Raw genomic sequence first — 22,504 nt, 5'->3', positions numbered from 1 at the left:
TGACCCTGTGTTTGTGTAGCAGGAGTGTTTCATCGTAGCCGTGCTAAAAAAAAAAGGGAAAATAAATGCGGCGCCGCTCGCTGAATTATACACTGAATGTTAACTCTGCTGCTTTCCAGAAAAAAAAACATCGCGCATTGTTTTCAAACAATCATAGATTACCCTGTATTAATTCAATTAACTATACAGTGTAATACAAGCATTATTTCTAATCATAATAATTCATGCTTTTAAATAATATATCCAAAGATTTTTTTTCCGGATTCAAGACAGATACTAAAATCTTTGGCTCAATTTAACATTGTTTTTCAATTCAATCCTTAAAATATTGGTTTCTGTTGTTAATAAGTGTATCGTTAAGCGATGAAAAAAGGACATGATTTACAGAGTCAATATTTTTGCCCCATCTATCTATTGTGCCGCATATGTCTAGGGGTTGCCATTCTGGATGATTCCTGAAAAAAATCGTATACCAAGAAGAAGTGTGCTAATATTCTAAAAACTTAATTGTTACCTTTCTATATCTTCATATTCTCGAATAATTAATTACAAAGCATTCCTAATATATTAATTAACGTAATTTTCACGAATACTTTGTATACATCGTATCCTTTACTTTTACCATGTAATTTTTCGTACATCGAGTACGAACACTTGCAAGTATTTTCAATTTTAATCATTAACATGCATTTCGCATTCAAAATTGTAATAATCATGCCATATTTTTAGAGTTTGCCGTACTCCAAGTAATGGTTGGATTTCTACCAAAGATGGGGCAATGAGAAGACGGTCAATAGGATGTCTTGAGGTTGAACTCAGTTCAACAAGTAGTAAGCGGACGCACAACTGACTACGAGACTCCAAGAATAGCTTGGGGTTTCAGTTCATCTTGGCTCGTGTTTCAGAAGCGTTCGGGAAAATTTCCAGGCAGCATCCAGGGGACAACGTGTCCGTATTGGTGTCCCCGATAGAAACTGCGGACTTTTTCCAGTCAGAAGAACGCGAGGTGTAGGTTTCAAAGCCCCATTTCTGGATCATATCAAGAATCCACCCTGAGGTAAGGGATTCTTGCCGGTCAAATCTTCAGTGAGTGGTCTTCCTTCGAGGTGACGATCTGGAACAAAGGAGGAAATTCACATTTGTCATTTCATTTCATTTTAATTTTTTATAATAATAATAATTGGCGAATAGTTTTCTATAATGTTTTTAGCTATTTATGTAATGTTCTCGACTGTTCTAACGGAATCGGTTAAACTCGTGCAACAAATTATAAATTAAAAAATGTTGAGTACGGAGATTAGTGATCAAATGCACTTTCCTTCCTCGCGAAGATAAATCCATCTTAATGCCGATTTGATCTACGCTCATCGGTTTGGAACGAATTTTTAACTGATTAGATTAGATTGGTCATACCAAATTCAAACGAGGATTCGCCGGACGCAAATGCGATGAGACCGGGCTCTAGTACACGAGCTTGGGTTTGACTCGTATTTTGATATGAACGAGGTATATAGTTACGGGCACCGAAACAGCAACAAAACTAACATCACCCATTTGCCACTCCAAATAATGCTGAGTGGCAAAGCCCAAAGCCCGTCGCCCGACCGATCGCACCACCGATGTCAGCAGATTCGTCATTCTGCATAATGAACAAATTACAGGAAATCAATAACCGACCGATCACACTACCGATGTCGATTCATCATTCAGTATAATAAGCAAATTATATAAATTAAATAGGGATCAATCCCTGATAGGGGTTAGTGTTTGATAATCGCAGAAAGACGTTTGGTTCGTGTCGCGTTATGATTTTAAGATAGTATACAACAGTTTTTCTAGCATTCCACCGACCCCGACTCATTAATATATGTGTTTCATGCTCGCGGATTATTACTCGAAGGCTTTTCATGTACCTACTCCAACGTAACATTTGGTGCTGTTGGGTGAAATTGTGCCTATTTTTCTACTTAAGACCACGTATTTCAGTAATGGTTCCAAATCAAAAAACAGAGCACGTTTCAATGAAATAGAAATAGCGAATGCAGTGTTCGTTTTACGAACAATGTGATTTATCTATTATTGCAATTTAAGCTCCGCTCGTTTTCAATTTATCGAGTATAAACAAGCTATTCGCAATAATTCACGGCATTCACTCGCAATTTCACAGCGTTCACGATTCATCAGTCATCCAGCTAGCGACAGCGAAGTTTTCTAAATGGTTTTTCTCAAAGCTGAGAGTTTAGTTTAGTTTCAAAATTGGCCTTATTCAAGGCTAGATGCGAATGAACTGAGACATTTTAAAGTCTCTATAATTCAAACCAGAGTCATCCTTATTGAATTCAAGTCCAGTCTTTTTCAACGCTGATTCAGACACCGCTGTTTTGCTCGAGACAAAGGAAGAACGGAAGGAAGATATTGCAAACATTGATTCAATTTTGTTCGGTGGAGGCACCGTGTCAATTTTCATTTCGCCTGGTAGAAAGTGCTTCTGTATGTTTGCACCACATCTGTACTGAGGTGTAAATTTCAAATTTCGAAAACGAGAGCGTTAATTTAGGGGTGCGAGGATTTGAGCCTTAATATCTCCTTGCTGACTGAACGAGGTGGTATGCACATCACTTTCGAAAGATCCAAGATGTATGAGTGATGTTTGTTACTTCATGCTTCATGCACAAATTACGTAAGGGTGGGTTTAGACTAGGGATATATTCATGTGAAGAAATATGATGAGATTTATAGAAATCGCATCAACCGTTTACACTAGCGTGAACTTCTATAATGAATATATTCATATCTTCGGTGAATTTATTCACCTGAAGTAGAACTGCATCCAACTTTAGTGATTTCTCACCAGTGAGAAATTCACAAGCGTTTACATATGCTGAATTTATTCAAGTTATATATACCTCGAATAAGTGTATCATATTTATACTCACCCGTTTACACCTATTTTCACGTGAATAAATCCATATATAGCTATAGATCTCCCTAATGTAAACCCGCCATAACGCTAAAAATTCGGATTTTGGACCCTCTCCCCCTCTACATTACGCAATTTTCTATCTCTAATACACAGTAAGTAACGCGCAACCTCGACACCCACCCCCTCTTCTCGCGTTACGTAATTTGTGCACGACGCCTTAGTTGCCCAAAAACTATTTTCCATAGCTCAATAACTTTTCAAACCAGTGATAATTGGATGTTCCGATAGGGTAACGCATTAGTTCATAAACGCCGGACGGCCGAGATATAACCTAATGAATAGAGAGTTTAGAATCTGGACTGGCCAGCTTGTTCACCAGATCAAAACCTAATCGAGAATTCACGTGTGATCGTACCAATAGTATATTAAGTCACAAGCAGTATGAATGTTTAGAAGAGCTTAATCGAGCAGTATCCTATGCGTGCAATGAAATACAAACTACAACATGCCGCAGCTTGGAAGAAACTGCGCCGAATAAACTTTTAAAATGATTGAGAACTGAATGTGATCCACGAATTATAAACTGGTTGTATTTCATGCAAAATTGATTTGATTATTGTAAAGGAGTGATAATTTTCTATCTGATTCTACTCATATTCTAGCGGAACAATATCCTAGAATGTCGAATATACAGAATAGAATAACATACAGAATAAAAGTTTTTCTGTTTTCAATATTTAGATCGATAAAAATATCTTTTTAACAGAGATCGAAATGCTCGCCGATTTGAGACGAAAAACATCCGTGTTTTCACCCACAGAGAAAAATAGCTGAGAATATAGGAGGCGAGAGAATGTTATACGCTCACTTCGATTCTCGCAAGAAACGCAAAGCCGATTTTTATTTTTCGGTGAGTTATGATTGCCGAAAAATGGTTTCGTTTTCAGTGACTCCTTGATGCCGATAATGGTTTTTCACTTCTTCAGTACAGCTGAAAACATTGCATGAAAATATGCGGCAATATTGGGTTTCATCGTGAAGTGAACATGAGATGGATTAATATTTGTACAATTCAGACGCTGTCCAAATGCAGATCGTTTGGACGCTGTTCTAACAGATTAACGTTGGTAAAGTTAGTTAGTCGTTGCATATTTTCAGTACCGAATGAGAGACGAAAAACCATTCTCGTTGAACTTCCGAGAACGAGATTTTCCACATCTCTTTCTCTCTGAAAAAGAATTTTCGGTGAAAACGAAGAGACGAAAATATCAACAATACACGGTTCATCGAAAACTAGATTGATTGATTGAATATTTATCGTGCATCCGAGCGAGGATTTCGTTCTCTGCTTTTTAATAATGAAAAAATCTGCACTAAAAGAAAACATGACCATTAACCATTTTTCTATAAGTTTTGTGATATTCATGATTTTCTCACCGATTGCAAAGAATTGTGATATCTCATCACATAAACACAATTTTTAATATGAAAAAGTTAACTTCAGTTTATATACAGTAAGTTACCTCTAATTCGACATCTTGCTTATTGGACAGACCTATAATGAAACATGAATAATTGAACATTTTCGCTCTGATTGGACATTTTTATAAACATCGAATTTGGGACCTAAATTATGGCCCCAGATTTAATGACACTGTACCACTGTCATCGCGAATGTCCAGTTACAGATCACAATCGCCTCTAATGCGACACTGAGTGGTGCTTCGGTATGTTGAATTAGAGGTAGCTCGCTGTATTTCAATTTCAATATTAATTAACATTGTTTCGGGTAGAGTTTGTTGTACGATGCATAGCTGGTTTTCATTTTTACAGCTGATAATGATATGTTACAAACACATTGGTAAACCGAACAGTAACCGCCACACCACTAGTAACTAAAATAATTACAAATACAATTAATTGTAACGTGAAAAAAAATCCAGAAAATTAGTAAAATAAGTTTTACTTATCATTTCTCTCAGTGTATCGATTAATCATTTAATCGATTATTTTGGGGTGATCAATCGTATCGAATAACGTACAGCTGAAAAATATTCGATTAGTTGATGAGCGATTAATTTCAAAAATCGGGGATCACTAAATGCATTCTCAGAATATGCGCGAGGTAAGCATAGTGCAAAGCTATGCTTACATATTAAGCAGTACGTACCACGTCGGTTGTCATACCGTCCCCATAGGCTATGTATGCTTGAATCACACCATTATCTATTTGATATCACATAAAATCAACACGAATTGTTGATTTTATGTGATATCAAATAGATGATGGTGGTGAGAGAACAGATATGATATCGCCTCGGGCCGCACTGGACTTAACAAGAAAAGAATATTCGCGATGCATACAGAGTGTGCCACGAGCATTGGCAATGAGGATAAAAATCACGTGTATTGTTCTCGCGGAAATAAGAATGCATCACCCATCTTCAACTGCCTCGTAAAACCACGCAAACCCATCGATCTTTTCCAGGGCCACTAAAAGTTTCGACTATTTCGAAAATTTTGAAGCATCCGAAAATAACATCCGAAGTAATCCGATTCGATTTGGATCTTCTGTTGCCGTGTTCCTTGGACGATGTTTTTGGGAGCGTTGGAAATGTTATTTTGCTAAAATACACTGGAAAACTTTTTGGATATTCAGTAAGTTCAGTGCTTCAATGTTGTTCTAAACAACGAGCATTCAACAGTACATGTTCGTTCTGAGAGTTGATTTGGAAATCTGTGCAAATTGCCATTTTATTGCTTCGCGAAACGCTCACTCAGCTCACTCATTCATTCATCAGTCCTTGGCAGTGCCACAAAACATTTGTAACATACAATTTCATTCTTGAATTTCTGGCTTGGTTTGGACACCATGCTTCTTTATTATTTTTTTTGCGGCCCACGACACCATGACGAACACCTCTGAAAAAAAGGTTGAGTACCGCTGATCTAGATTGTCTAGTAGAAAGTCTACTCAGTATTCTACTTGAAGACCGAAATACAAGCAGCGATAGGAGATGGGGGCTATGGGCGTCACCGACGACAAATGTGGCTTGTTGTAACTTGCGCCTTCGTTCAAGCGTGCGACACAATCCCGGGATTACGACGGAAGCTGTTGGAGGCGTTAGAAGGCTTGGAGGCCCCTAAAATCATCTTGGGGGACTTCAACGCTTTTCACCGCAACTGGGGAATTCAAGCAACAGACGTCAATGGGAATATCATCGCCGATCTCTTGGAGGTGTTGGAGCTCTCGGTTTTAAATAATGGAACGAATACTTTCCGTATAGATACCAGAAAAACAGTCATTGACATTTCAGCAGTCAGTCTGAAATTGGGGGATAGGTCAGGGTGTAAAAAAGCCGACGACCATCATGACAGCACCCATCGTCCAAGAACCATCAATTCCAACTGCTCGTCGCCCCTCACGACTCGTAGACCCAGATGGATCTTTGAGAGAGCTGACTGGACAGCCTTTTGAACATCCACAGACTTCTTGCTACCTAGACTAGTACTACCCATACCTAAAGTCGGCCAAGTGCTCCCGTGACCGAGTGATTAGCGTCATACATTATTATACCGGGGATTCGGGTTCGATTTCCGGTCTGACCGGAAGATTTTTCGTCAAAGAAATTTCTTCCGACATGCACTGTGTATTCTAGACCTTTCCACTTAGAATAAATTTATGGCTTGTTATAGGCATAGAAATCTTAACCAAGTGCTAATAAAACTGACGCAAATAATACTATGTTGAGACGGTGAAGTTCCACTACAAACGTTAGTGTCATCAAAGACGCGACCAAAGCAGCATCAACTTCAAAGGTTACCGTCCAATTCCCTTGACCTCCTGTTCATCCAAGATCCTAGAAAGAATCTGGTCACATTTCTGTTCGAAAACCGAAAAAATTGCCAATCGGCAGTTCGCCTTCCGACCGGGTAACAGCTACCTTGCCACCCTGCGAAATCTCTATGGAATCAGCGGGAGTGTGGACCCTTGTTCCATCCCCCTCCACGATGAAGGTGAATACGAACATTTTGACATCTTTAACGGCACCGCTTCCGCTCCACTGGCCTGGAATCATGGTCCGTGGACATCCTTGCTATCTGGTCCAACAAGTGGAGAAACACCAGTTTTTTTGTTGTTGTTCAATTATATTTTGAAAATCATTTGATATGTGTTTCATGTTTTGTGATATTTGTAGTTCAACTAATATGCAACCATTTCATGTAAAACTAGCTGACCCGGAAAACTTCGTCTCGCCCAGAACAGATCAATTGATTGTTCTTCTGATTGGCTTTTTTCAATTTCCTTTTACTATATATTTTCTAGTACTTCCACTAAAACTCGTCATTATAATATAACATTATTTTCAGTAACAATTCTTGTTCAAGATTCCCTTGCAAATAACATGTCTGTCCATTACATGGAACACATGTACAGAAAAGTGTATTCTCACAATTTTCATTTTCAAGCGCGTTATCTTGAAAATCCATTGCCATTTTCGCTTCACACCAACGGAACACGAAGTTTAATTCCACAAACGTGAAATCCAATTGAACTAACAACGATGTCATTGTAGAACATATGGGAATATTTTTTTCGAATTTCCATTCCATTCCAAACCGATATAGTGGTTCTCAGATTTTTGTAGAAAGTGGAAATTTTGTTCTTTGTCACACACCATTAGGCCCGTGTTTTTTTTTTATTTTTGGTAGGGTTATAATTTTTCAAAATTAACCGATGGTCCGAAGAATCATTTTTCCCTTTTTTACAAAAAATCATAACTTTAAAACTACAGGGCCGATTTAAATGATCGGTATACCAATTTTAAGCCAATGAATTGTTCTTCTTTGTAAAATACATGTGAATAAAAATTTAGTCATAGTCGCATAGATGTAATCTAGTCGCATAGGAATATTGAACGAAAACTGAAAACATGTTAACTTTGTAAATCATAACTCAAAAATGGAAAAAACACCTCTCTGATATTCGGATATGTTGTGTAAAAAAATTTCAGTTTTCAAATGTAAAAAAAAATGGCGCGCTTGGTTCCGAAACCATGTAAGCTATGAACAAAATTACAATCGATAATTACGAAAACCAAATCCGATTTTTTTTCAAGCGCAATATTTAATATTAATATTTAATATGTCAATCATCTGAATCGGTCCTAGAGACGAATGAACTGAAAAAGTTTAAAGTCTCTATAATACAATACTTTACCCTGAATCGGTCCAATAGTTCAAAAGTTATGAATTATTGAAAAAGATCATAAAATGAAAATGACCACCCTGATGAAAAAATAAAAGATACGGGTCTAATATTTTACGATGAAAAACAAAACTACTTGTTTCCATGATAATCTCAAAACCACTATATCGGTTTGGCATGGAAATCAATTTTGCGCTTGACCCATTCTCACCCCCACTCAGCGTAAATAAGAGATTATTTCGAAAATGTTGAAATTCTAATGGATATTTTTTATGTTCAAAATCAGCGATGACTCATCTGACAAGACTTAAAATAATCATTCTATCCAATATTTAACTTTTTTTTCTGAACTATTTTGGTATAATATTTAACATTATAGTAGTTCTGTATAATCCTGGGCATTAGATTTTTTTGGAATGTTATTTAATGGTTATCTATACATCAAACTTTGATGAATTATTAAATAATAAATATTTGTACTACAGTTAAGCATTATGCATTGGAAGTAGTGAAAATATGTCTCCTATTAAACGGCTCACAGCTCCCAAAAATATTCGCAATATTTGTTAAGATATTACTAATAGCCACTTTCTCTCTTTGACCCAATCTCACCCCAATCGGCGGTACTACGGTAAACATTATAAAAATTCAAGAATGAAACTCCTTAATATAAACATTTGGTAGCACTGACAAGGGCAAATAAATGGATGCCTTAACTGAGTGAAGGACGCGTACTTTGAGAGATATTTATAGTGCAGATGAGCCAAAAATGGAAAAAATAGATGGGATAAAAAAGGATTTCTTTTGGTTCCGGAAGAACAACCGTAGTATTTATGGTTACTCTAAATCGTGTGACGACTAAATAGTTTATTATTCTCAAATTATGCATGGCCATAATCGTGCTTAGGAATCCAATTTCTGGCACTTACCTGTAGCACAGAAATAGAGTGTATGTGGATGCGGAAATATATTACCTTCTACGAGAACTGGTTCAATCAGATGAGGAGGAGGATGATGATGATGAATAACGACTTTTCTTCTTTTTATCTTTCTTCTTCTTACGTGAACGATCCTCCTCCGACGACGATGATGAGGTTGACGCAGTGCGTTTGTGTCGAGGCTTCTTTTTGTTAGTACTGCTTGTGCTGCTTTTGGATTTTACCGAAGATACAACTGTCTCCAGAATCTTATGCGCTGCTGCAAGTTTCATGCTATCGTGAGCTTGAAGCTTTTCGATTGTTTCTTTTTTGAGCTTTTCGAGCTGAGCAAGCTCTAGCGCCGCTTCTAGTTTCTCTTTCTCTTCCTTTAGTTTTTGTTTTTCACGTGCCTTGCGTTGTTGCTCTTCGATTTCTTTCTCCATATGATTTTTAAGCAGTAGAAGAGTTTCAGCACGCTTCAACATTTTTTCTTTCTGAATGCGAGCCTTCTCCTCTTCGGTTGGTTCATCTTTGACTGCTGGAACAGCTACTTTCTGCAGTTCTGGAGAATGCGATTTTTGCGGTTTCTTCGATTTTGATCTGGACCTGGAATCGCTGCTATGACGTCTATTTTTATTTCGTTGTCGCGAAACAGATCGGCTTCTGCTTTTGCGTTCATACGAGCGGGATTCTCTCGATCTCGATCGATCTTTTCTGTACCTAGCCGGGGATCTTTTGCGATCGTAACTGCGGGAACGTCGATTACGATCGAATCGATGCATTCTCCCACGGGGGGAGAAAAATCCTCGTCTCGGATTACTCCAACGGCCCCCAAACTGTCGACGATTTCCACCCCTGAAAGGTACCGGAGAGTGGTCTCTATAATCTCGTCTCCGCTCTCTGGATTTACTCCTGGAGTTGTCTCTTCGGCGTTCTCTTGAGCGGCTTCTGGAATCATTTCTTCTGCGACTCTCCCGCTTCCTGTCACGGTCTTCTTTTTCTTGACTTTTTTCTTTCTCATCTACATGCTTTCGTATTTCTTTCTCTCGGCGTTGCTCTTTTCGTTCACTGCATTCTTTCTCGAGCTTTTTTTCATTGTCGTTTTTCTTATGATCCTGTTTACCTTTGTCTACTTTCTCATCGATATCACTTTCTTTTCTGGTTTTCGTATCCAATCCGAAAGCTTTCGCAATTGTTTCATTTTTTACTTTTTTAGGTGTATCCACAACATCATTGTCTGAATATGCCCCTTGGTGTTCGTAGTCAAGTGCGTTCATATCGATTGGCTTTTCTTTTTCATTTTCTTTGTCTTTTCCGGCACTTTCTTCGTCGCTGTTTGAACAAGAAACTTGCGGATCTTTTTCTTGATGCAGTTCGAAGAAAGATTTCTTCGATGCGTCTTTGGCCATTTCTTCGTGGCGTTTTTTACGCTCCAGTTCACGACGTCTAATCTCCGCTTCCCGTTGGCGTTTTTCTTCTTCTAATTTCTCCAAATCCGTCATCTTGATTGTACGCTTCTGAGCGACCCTCCAATGAATCGGTGTGAAGCTACGAGAACGAGATCTCGAGCGTGATGGAGTGCGATACCGCTATATTGGGGAGCACGTATTATTTCATCGATAGATATAATTTTTACGTTCAAATATACTTACGAAATTTCCACGTCCTTTGATAACTCTACCACTTTTGGATACTGGAACGCGTTTCTTGGACCAACCAAACCCACGCTGTTCATGTGGTCTATCTTTGCCCCTCTTTCTTCCTCGATCTCTCTCATCGTCTTCCTCATCGGTTCGCCGATCATCGTGTCCTTTTCTGCCATCGCCACGCATCAGATACTTGTTTGAAACCTACAGAGACTCATTTCAACATTGTGTTCTCATGGATATACTATCAAATAGGCATATACCTCTGGAATTTCACTCGGGTCTATTTTGGTCACGGTTGTCATTGGATGTATCTCGCCGTCATCTTTGAGCTCGCCTTCCTCCAAAGTGTTGCCATTCCTTGGGACGAATGAATGGAAAACATTGAAACGTGTAATACGATAAAAATCATTATGTTGTTGTTCGAGGAAATGCGTCTTCTGAAATCTTCGGAAGATGTAATTTGTATTCTCTAGGATTATCGAGATTGCATGGAAGCAGTGGCGTAGTGTAGGGGGGGGGGCGGGGGTAACCCTTAGAGGGGTGACAACCAAGACCATGACAAGTCTATTATATTGAAAAAAAAAATCATGATTTTGAATGAAGGTAACCGGTTATTACTTATGGTATAATCTAACAAAACAAATCACTGTTAAAAAGCCCATGTTATAGAATCTTCATTTATTTTTTTAAGTTCTACGCGAGATGTTTTTTTTTTATTTATTGGGCATAAAAATTTGTTCCAATATCTCAAAACTGCTTCGAAAGCAAACTATTTAAGCCATTATAAATAGCGATAGCTTCTTAAAATTCCATTTCAGTCTCAATTGATTTGCAGTTGATACATGATGCATGATGCATCAGCTGGACATCCTTATTAGTTTCTCTTTTGCTGCCGTGATGAACGGACATGCAAAATCGTTTGCTCGTGAATGTATCCTAGGGGTAAAATATGATTTCGCACACATTTGGGCAATTAACTAGGTGTTCCCATGATGGGAACTCAGCGGCTCAGACGGTGGCCAAGCCCTCATTAACGGCCAGGAAGGTTCTGCTGTGTGTTTGGTGGGATTGTCAAGGAATAATCTATTATGAGCTGCTTCCCTATGGCCAAACGCTCAATTCGGACCTGTACTGCCAACAACTGGACCGCTTGAAGGTAGCACTCATGAAGAAGAGGCCATCTTTGATAAACAGAGGCCGCATTGTCTTCCATCAGAACAACGCCAGGCCACACACTTCTTTGGTGACGCGCCAGAAGTTCCGGGAGCTCGGATGGGAGGTTCTTTTGCATCCGCCGTATAGTCCGGACCTTGCACCAAGTGATTATCACCTGTTTTTGTCCATGGCGAACGATCTAGGTAGTCAGAAGTTAGCCACAAAAGAGGCCTGTGAAAATTGGCTATCCGAGTTTTTTGCCAATAAGGAAGCGAGCTTCTATAACAGGGGTATTATGAAGTTGGCATCTCGTTGGGAACAAGTCATCGAACAAAACGGCGCATATTTGACTTAAAACAGATGATTGTAACTAATTTAATGAACAAATGAAAATTAAAAAAAAAAATACCGCAGACTTTTTTGACAGCCTAATATATGAACGGACCGCAAGACAATTCCAAGGGAAAACCAAATAGCCATCTATTGAAAATGATTTAGATGCAACTTCAAACAAATGATCACTAAGCCAATGCAGGCAGTCCCACGTTAACCTTGCGGTTATATCACAGATATAACTCACTCCAATTTTTTTCATATTGGTGGGAAAAGCTGTAGGTTTGGTTTTCATGAAGTCCCATGAAGTCGTACGCTATCCAACCATGTCAGGATCAAATGTTTCTGAACCACACAGGTGTGTTTTAGAAGATTGTCGCAAACTCGATGGAGTGCTCATTATAATGCCGTGAAACCCATTTATGGTCGGGTCACAGTCACTGGAGTATAGTGCGACTCAAATATTGGATCAAGTGCACGGTTGTACTATATGAAAAAATGTTACACAACACGAACCAATCTAGAATGTGGAAAAAATTAAATTCCACTTTAGGACGCCCCAAAGAAAAAACTCAAATATGCTTCATTCATGATGGTAAGGGAACTGAAAACGATAACGAAGTATGCCACATTTTCAATAACTATTTTTCAAACATTGGAGCTTAATTGTCCAGCGAAATCCCTAAAGATAATGACAATATGTCATTCATGAATCCCCAACACGTCTGAAATACTATATGTTTGTATCCCTCAACCCAAAATGAGATGCTGTTCATTATAAATGAATTGAACAGCAATAAGAGTTGTGGTCCTGATAACATTATAGTAAGTCTAATAAAAGGGAATTCAACGGCATTTTCAGTGATTTTTTTCAGAAATATTCAATAGAATGTTGTCTACAGGGAGTTATCCAAGTTGCCTGAAAATTGCTAGAGTTGTGCCAATATTTAAATCCGGCGATTCCACAAATCCGAGCAATTACAGACCCATTTCAACACTATCTGTGTTTAATAAAATAATTGAAAAATTGCTTGTGAAAAGAATTCTTGATATTCTGAATCAAAATCATTTTTTCTACAACTGCCATCAGTGAGCTTGTAGATGAAATAATTGAAGGAATCGATCGTAAAATGATTGTTGACGCACTCTTTCTAGATCTCAAGAAGTCTTTTGTTTCAATTGACCTCAATAAATTGTTTAAAAAAATTAAATATCTATGGTATCAAAGGGAAAGTCAACGATATTGTACAATGTTATCTCTCTGATAGGCAACAATACGTGTCATTAAATAATACCCAAAGCACCCTGTGTCCAATAAATGTTGGTGTACCCCAAGGTAGTAATATCGGACCGACATCGGGAACCTGCCACTTATTGGAACTGTCAGACTTTTTGCTGAGGACACAGTATTGTTTACCCTTGCTCAGATATCAAAAATGTAGTTAAAAACATAGAAAATGATATGTCTTTCCGGAGTAAATATTTCACTTAATTGTCAATTGTCACTTAATTTATCTAAAACCAAATACATGGTCTTCCATTCTCCAAGAAAAAAAATACCCATTTGTTCTGATCCCGCAATTCTGAATGTTTCAATAAAGAAAGTGGCACACTTCAAATATCTAGGAGTTGTATTAGACGTAAACCTTTCGTGGATGTATCACATAAAAATTTCCTCCCTTTGCGGAACATTAAAGTGAAGTTTATTTCACACACCAAGTTCCCTAAGAATGTGCTGCTGCGGCTGACAATCAGCGAGAAGGGGATGTCAAAGCCACTCTTCTTTAGCTCCGGACTGGCTGTTAACGGGGAAATTCATGGTACGAAGGGCCTGCCGGAAGTTGCGTCGTTCTTCTTGATGAACGATGAACCATAAGGGCGAAGACGCGGAGCTCTGGCCGGGTCTGGCGTGGACCCACTACTTGAAGCGATCGTTAGAGGAGATGGAGCGGCTGAATATCGATATGGTACCCAAGTCGGTGTACCCGCCCAACGTCCCCCAGCTGCGTCCCATCGAGAATTTCTGGGCAAATTTGAAGAGTAAGATCTGTTCCAACAATTTTGTCGCGAAAACTGAGAAGGAATTGATGAATAAAACAAAGAAAGAATTCAAAAACATGTCATGTTTTCGCATGTTTTCGTCCGCCATGGCGAATGTTCCGGTTAACTGCCGGAAGGACGCTCGCAATGGCGTAGATTTTTTCTGCATGTAAGCTAATATATATATATATATATATATATATATATATTAGCTTACATGCAGAAAAAATCTACGCCATTGCGAGCGTCCTTCCGGCAGTTAACCGGAACATTCGCCATGGCGGACGAAAACATGCGAAAACATGACATGTTTTTGAATTCTTTCTTTGTTTTATTCATCAATTCCTTCTCAGTTTTCGCGACAAAATTGTTGGAACAGATCTTACTCTTCAAATTTGCCCAGAAATTCTCGATGGGACGCAGCTGGGGGACGTTGGGCGGGTACACCGACTTGGGTACCATATCGATATTCAGCCGCTCCATCTCCTCTAACGATCGCTTATATTATATTATATATATATATATATATATATATATATATATATATATATATATATATATATATATATATATATATATATATATATATATATATATATATATATATATATATATATATATATATATATATATATATATATGTATATATATATATATATATATATATGCAGAACTTTGTGTTTTATTTGTATGGCAGCCACCCCTAAGAGAGGGGGGAGGGGTATCTAACCACCATAGAAACATTCATTGCACCCTACAGTTTCCATATGCCAAATTTGGTTTCATTTGCTTGATTAATTCTCGAGTAATGCAGAAATTTGTGTTTCATTTGTATGGCAGCCCCCCCTTTGAGTGGGGGAAGGACTGTCTAACCATCATAGAAACATTTATTGCACCCTAAAACTTTCACATGCCAACTTTGGTTTCGTTTGATTGATTAATTTCCGAGTAATGCAAAAAATTGTGTTTCATTTGTATGGCAGCCCCCTCTAAGAGAGGGGGAAGGAGTATCTTATCACCATAGAAACATTTATTACATCCTAAAACCTCCACAGGCCAAATTTGGTTTCATTTGCTTGATTAATTCTCGAGTAATGCAGAAATTTGTGTTTCATTTGTATGGCTGTTCTATAAATAACTCAACAATGTTCAACAACTGTCTCCGCTGTCCGGTCTAACTGGATAATGGAAGAACAGATAGAAAACTCTTACGCCTGAATGGCTACTGTGTAAATGTGTACCATATGCAATGGTATAGTAGGGAATAGTCTAACGCCGAAAAATGGCAACTGTGTAATGTGCTAATTATAGATATGAGATAAACATGTGACATGTACACGATTAAAATTCGGCTCCGTTACAGCTAAAAAAATGCTAATGAGCCTAAAATAGACAAAAGGGATACAAAAAAAAAAGCTAATATAGTTACCTTCCATGGGAAATTTATCAAACTCAAATATCTATCTTAATTGTTTTATCACCATCCGAAAAAAAGTCCATTTTTTTATGCAAACGTTAGCGCAGAATACTTGCAAACCAAAGGACCATCTCTGAGTAACGTTGTTATCAAACTGAATGCAGTGGTAATTTTCTTTTCGCTGTTCAAAAGGACAGTGTAGTCGAAAGGTTTTATTAAAATACAACGATTAAAAATTTACTATTAAATGAATGAGGAAAGATGAACAAACTAGGCGAAAGACCTTCCGGACCCGGTCCAGCAAAGAAAATGTTGGAGTGCATGGACCATTTTCTTCGGGAATTACAAGAATGGTCTAAAGAAGAAGTCGAAAATCTTAAAGCAATTCAAGCTCGGCACATGTTATGAGTACCTGACAGCGAACTGAAAAAGTCGTCGATTTGACAAACTGGCAACTACGAAGATTCGGAAAGGTAGCTATTGCTAAAAATTCCAAGACTCTGTAGACAATTGAAGACCGCTGAAATTATTTCTAATGATGACCTGGCCTCTTAGAGTTGAAAATAATTAAATATGTGCGGTCAACGATGGGTCAGACATGTTTAATACCTTGAGCCCCGTGCCGTTATTGCTGTGCATGGAGAGCGAAAGCGCACGGGAAGCACTTGTACAATATCAATGTCTGTCTCAGCTCCCAAAAATATTTATTTTATAAGATTCTCTTGAGTCACATTTCGACATCCACAAACAAACCATTTTTTTATTTTCTAATTTTGTAATTTTCAGTGTGAAAACTTTGTGATTTCTTGTTCGTGCTATCTAGTATTATAATGAATACGTTGAATACTCTGTTGGGTGTGAACCACTGCGTCCATTATTTTGAACTGTTGTTGTATACCCCTTTTCCATACTACCCATCTGAAAGCTATAGTGAAATAGGTGCCAATCAGGAATAATCTGTTTAATAAAATTTATAATCCTGATCGGCGACGCAGACCAAATTTCCTTGGGCTCCAGAATAGCTTTATCAAGGCGTTGTCACAAAGCAAATGCTCCGAGGTTTCGTTTTCGGCATTATCGGCATATCATCTCTAAACCTATGTTTTTAAGATGGTATTTACACGGATAGTGTCCTGTTACAACAGACAAAGACAAAGACAGTGAATGTGCTGAAGGCTTTCTTTTTAAGGCTTAGCAGTTGTTGAGTAATTTTGATACTCGGCGTAATAAATTGTTTTGCCCGTTTAAGTTTTGCAGCCATCCAATTGGCTGTCACTTCCCGGTCTTCCCATTTCTTCAGCTCACTTTTCAACATACAGTCAGAAAGTCCACAGAATGGTTCTGGACCAGTAAATGGTGAGTTTGAGCTGTTCCTGGCAAGTTCATCTGCTCGTTCGTTTCTTGTTTAGATAAGTTTGATTTTTTATTCGAAAACAAAAATTAAGTATTATGGGGGGAAGGGGGGGGATGATACCCTAGTAATCCGTCTCGGGTGTCACACGGTCACGCTACGCCGCTGCATGGAAGCGAATGGATATTTATTAACTTCAACTCATTACGACCAGCTGTTCGAGTAATCGAACAAATCGAACTGCTGAGCTCAGCGTATTTTAAAATTATTGTTTTGGCCCACTTCGAATTTTTTTGACGTAAGACTTCGTCTAACCGGAAGATATAGGAGGTAAAATGAATATCTATGCACTGAACAAGATTTCGAACGCTTATAATTCGAGCATTTCGTAATACACCCATACCTCGCTATAAGACCGCTCATTATACGGCATTTCGCTATAATGGCCCTCCACAATTAAGGTGAAGGTGGAAGGAAGCCACAAATGGCTGCCACAATGGCGTTCATTTTTTTCATCTCCCTCCCTCACCCCTCACCCGAAAATCAATAATTTTGCGAAACAGTGTGAAGAAAATGATCGTTTTCGCACACTTTCCATCAAGTAATATAAACCAAACTCTAATCGATTACTCATAAGGTATTAAATTTTCATCTGCCGTCGCAATGCATAGCGAATAACGTCGGAAAACTCGAGCTAGTGTTCTGAAAGTTAAATTTTCATTTTTCAATCTTCCGCAATGGTTTTGTTTGTATTGATGAAAGCATTGTTATTTTTCCACACTGATGCCAGAAACATCGCCGAAACAGTTATAAAAACCACTTAATAAAATGTTATTCCTGATTCATAGCGTTTCATGTCATGAAAATGATTGTTTTAATATCAATACAATTATTATTTTTACGTTTAATGAGTCTCTAATGTAAGTTTTAGCAACTTTAACATTGGTTAACAAAATTGTATTGCAGAGCTCGAAACACTGCTACGGTTACATCTGCTGACAAAAATAGTAAACGGAAAAGTATTCCATTCAATCAAAATGCCTCGACAAACGAAGAGAAAGGTTAAAGCTCCCAAACGTGAATATGTGAAAAAATACGATCAACGAAGGAAAATATTAAGGAATAATCAACATCGAGTTACTGTGCGGAAGAACTTGTTAATAAAAAAAAACCACAACTCGCATGTGTCATAAATTTGCTCATGTTACGCTTGCGTATGATCAGAATTTTGCTCCATATGCAAATACACCTTCTATATATATTTATACTAGCTGACCCGGCAAACTTCTTCCCGCTCAAAATTTATTTCTCGTTATCACATCCACGTTTTCTTACTAAGCGCACGTTCATGGGTCCAATCGCAGAACTTTTCATTGATTAATCTACCAATCTACCCTTTAAAATCATTTTTACTATAAAATTTTAGTACTTCTACCAAAACTCGACTCGAACTTATGTCAGATTATGTTCCGGCTCAATTCTCGTGCAAGATTTTTAATCCACTTGCAAATAACATGTTTTTCCGTTGCACGGAATAAATGTTTGATACAGAAAATATGATAGAGAGGAGGAGGAAGGGGTGTCATGCCATCATAAAAACATTTCTCGTACCCAAAAATCCCCACATCCCAAATTGGGCTCCATTTACTTAATTAATTCTCAAGATATGCAGAAGTTTGTGTTTTATTTGTATGGCAGCCCCCATGTCCTCAGAGAGGGTGGGGAGGAGGTGTGGGGTAGGTGTGTCGAACCGCCATAGAAACGTTTCGTGCCCCCTAAAATCTTTACATGCCAAATATGACTCAATTTGCTTGATTAGTTCTCAAGTTATGCAGAAATTTTTGTTTCATTTGTATGGGAGACCCTCTTTTTAGAGGGGGAGGAGTGTCGAATTACCATAGAAATGTTTATCGATCCCCAAAACCTTTCTAGCACTATTCAGCATCCTACCCCCCCCCCCCCCCCCCCCCTCTTTACAGAGGGAAAAGGAGTGTCAAACCACCATAAAACATTTATTGCGCCCTAAAACCTCCATATGCCAAAATTGGTTCCATTTACTTGATTAGTTTTCGAGTTTTTCCCTTAGAAAGGTGGGAGGACTGTTGATACATCTTAGAAATGTTTTGTGTCCCTTAAAACCTTCGCATGCCAAAATTGGCTCCATTTGCTTAATTGGTTTTCGCGTTATGCAGAAATTTGTCTTTCATTTGTATGACAGATCCCCCTTACAAAAGGGGTGGAGTGTCTAACCACCGTAAAAACATGTTTACAGCCTAAAACCTCCACATGCTGAATTTCGTTTCATTTGCTTGATTAATTCTCGAGTTATGCAGAAATTTTTGTTTCATTTGTATGGCATCCCCCCTTAGAGAGAGGGGAGGAGTCTCAAACTATCATGAGAACCTTCTCCGACACCAAAAACCCTTATATACGAACTTTTATGTCGATCGGTTCAGTAGTTTCCGAGTCCATAAGACAGACAGACAGAAATCCATTTTCATATATATAGATTTGCAATTGTTCTTCGGAACACATCGTTCATACATTTCACATCAGTATTGAATTGTTATTTTTTCCAAATGTGTTCTAAGACTCGTGTCAGTGAAGCGCTACACAGTCTGATACGAGAATTGATCTATTTACGTATGAAAATCTTACAAACACTGTTACCCCATGAAAACACATGGTTTTACCTATATTACTACAATGGCTTCGTTCCACCTTCGTCTTAAATTGCTACTCAAGCAATGTTGATACATTCTGTATACTGTTACAGCGGCATTGCGATTAATCACGAACGTCACTTCACGGTGAGAACTAAATGATTTGTATGCAAGGTTATATACGCTTCATTTTGTTTTCACTGTGAAGTGACGTTCGTGATCAGGCCCAATATCACGCGAAAGCAGCGATTCGAAAAAGTATAGATGATTGGAAGGTGCATCAAACAAACTTACTCTTTTTCAGATTTGTGCTTCTTATCTTTCTTTTTCTTCTTTTCCTTTTTCCGTTTTTTAGATCCTCCCGCTTCGGATTCATCACTCGAGCCGGATTTCGATTTCTTCTTCTTTTTTTCTTTCTTCTCTGTAAGAGTTCAATGAAATTATCAGTCAGAGGCAGAGGCATGAGAAACAGAATTCGACCGAAAATGGCACATACCCTTCACTTGTCGTATCAATTCGCCGCAGTTGGAAACGACAGCATCCTGCAATGGACGAGAGTTCCGATCTACTGGTAACTGTTCCAACTGCCTTACTAAATCATGACCGGATACTATGAGTCCGAAGACAACGTGGACACTGAAACGAGAGCGCGAAGAAGACAATGAGCAAACGGAGACCCACGTTTCAAACATGTTGTGTACTCACTTATCAAGATGGGGTGCAGGTTGCGTTGTACTACAATAGAAAAAGAGAGAACAAACAAAACAATTGATTGCATATGCATTTTGGTTCAGTGGAGATGTTAAGTGATGGATTCTTTGGTTTAAATATTTGGCATGTCTCGTCCACTTGGATCTCACTCTTCAGCTCTGGTATCCGGGTTGGGTCCGAGCCTGCTACTTTGGGCCGCAACAACAATGTAAGCGATAGATATTGAGCATCAAATTTTCTCTTCTTTATTGTGCACAATGTCTATCGCGTTTGTCTCGATCTCTAAAGATACACTTCGGTTCTAACTCTTTTTGTTGCGACTAGTAATTGGTTGCTGAGCCCAAGACGCACGAAGAAGGTCGCTCAACCTTTTGTAGCGGTTGCAGTATACTGAATTTCTCTTGCTCTATACATATAGCACAAACAAGGTATAGAAAATTGTATAACACTATTAAAATGTTGTTAACATATGAATGTTTTGTTTAGCATATGCTGCAAAGTAATTCATAATTATTGAAAAATGAGTATGGATAACTCATTTTTTGTGTAATAAATTCAAACTCCCAAGGAGAGGCAACTTACATAAAGAATTGAGAACCATTTGTATTCTTTCCACGATTAGCCATAGAAAGCAGAAATGGTTTGTCGTGCTTTAGGACAAAACTTTCATCTGAAACATGATACCTAAGTTAGTCTAATTAACAACAGAGATGACCAAAGTTTATGCAAACCGTCGAAAGTTCCGCCATAAATCGATTCCCCTCCTGTTCCATTGCCGTTAGAGAAATCACCCGACTGTATCATAAAATCTTTCACTACTCGATGGAATATGATACCCTGCAAATAGAGTTATTTAAAATAATGTTATGAAGAAATATGTAAGCTTACCTTATAATGCAGAGGCTTTCCTGTTTTTTGTCCGACACCTTTTTCGCCCGTGCAAAGCGCTCTAAAATTTTCACATGTTTTAGGAGCAAGTTCGGGACTAAGTTCGAAAACTATTCTGCCGGCCGGCAGACCTCCTAGGCTAACATCGAAAAAGCACCGGATTTTATCCGGCAGGTTGTCTCCCTTTTCGGCATCAGGATTCACCGTCATCTACAATGTAGGATTATCAAAAATGAAAATGGCGTCCAGTAAAAAAAACCGCAGCGAAACCTACTGTTCAAAAACTCTTCTGATCAATTGAATATCTTCAAAATCACTCACTATAACATTCAACACATCCAATAATGCATTTCACGTATATTCAATTCATTGAAATGATCGAAAGGCTTTGAAAATACTACAAACAAATTTATACCTGCAAAATAGGTATGCATTCGGCTGAAGCACACGAAAACTTTGACGGCTTCAACTTTTTTTTGTTATTACATTAAGCCGGCTGTACATTTTGTCTAATTCACACAAGTGTATACACTAGAGATGTGCCATCCGCTCATGAGCTGTTCCGAAGAATCGACTCTTTGAAGTGAGTTGACGCGGAACAGCTCGCAAAAAAAATCAAACAGCTCTTCAGCTCACATTGATGATGATGAAGGAGAGAAAAGAGCTGTAGAATTGAAGAGAGTGTGTGAGCTGTAAGATTCAAATGAACTGACCGTCTCTTGCTCTTCGTGTTAAGACATCAGTTTAGTTTCATTTGTCCCTCGTCTTTTCGACTGTTATATTCGCGTTGACGGCATTGAGCTTTGTTAACCAGTTTAGGGGGCGCCAAAAATAATAATTGGCTCTCAGGCAGAATGAACACGTTTTTAAAATTCAAATTATTAATGAAAATTAACTTCTGTGTATCAAATGAGTATTCTATTTCAATGAAAAACACTTTGTTTGCAGGCGGTGCAAAAATCTCATAAGATTTTTTTTTTTTGAAGAAAACTTTCTATTGTAATGTAAAGCCTCAGTAAAAATGTCGGAAATGTTGTACTCGCCGAGTCTGTTGTAAATAATAGTCTGGAATACGTGTTTCAAGTAATTAATAATATGGTGTGAAAAATTTCATTTGAATTTTAACATTTTCAAACTGGCTTCGTGGCTATCGAGTTTGGGACCCAAATTGAAAGTCGGCACTGACAACTGAGCTGAAGAGCTGTTCATAAAGAACAGCTCATTTAGATGAGCTGATATGATCAGAGC

General features: G+C 38.2%; 1 protein-coding gene across 2 annotated transcripts; it reads right to left on the bottom strand.

The window, feature by feature from the left end:
- Positions 1-303: 303 nt before the first annotated feature.
- Positions 304-21,717, bottom strand: LOC129763439 (peptidyl-prolyl cis-trans isomerase G). 2 transcript variants are annotated; one of them, XR_008740924.1, is made up of 12 exons: positions 21,531-21,717; positions 21,257-21,466; positions 21,100-21,205; positions 20,951-21,038; positions 20,363-20,392; positions 20,154-20,293; positions 19,952-20,078; positions 10,959-11,055; positions 10,702-10,899; positions 9,107-10,638; positions 515-1,114; positions 304-455 (listed from the first exon to the last, which is right to left on the bottom strand). XR_008740924.1 is itself a non-coding variant. In XM_055762506.1 (10 exons), the coding sequence occupies exons 2-10, from the start codon at positions 21,464-21,466 to the stop codon at positions 9,124-9,126; spliced, it is 2,511 nt and encodes an 836-aa protein (XP_055618481.1). In that variant the 5' UTR covers positions 21,531-21,717; the 3' UTR covers positions 8,963-9,123. The 2 variants fall into 2 exon arrangements, 1 of the variants encoding a protein (XP_055618481.1); XM_055762506.1 differs by lacking the exons at positions 304-455; positions 515-1,114 and having other exon boundaries at positions 8,963-10,638.
- Between the last annotated feature and the right edge of the window lie 787 nt (positions 21,718-22,504).

The sequence above is a fragment of the Toxorhynchites rutilus genome, chromosome 1 (assembly GCF_029784135.1).
Source record: "Toxorhynchites rutilus septentrionalis strain SRP chromosome 1, ASM2978413v1, whole genome shotgun sequence".
NCBI classification, from domain to species: domain Eukaryota; kingdom Metazoa; phylum Arthropoda; class Insecta; order Diptera; family Culicidae; genus Toxorhynchites; species Toxorhynchites rutilus.
Note: the sequence above shows the minus strand (reverse complement) of the source record. Positions and strands in the feature narration are given on the sequence as shown.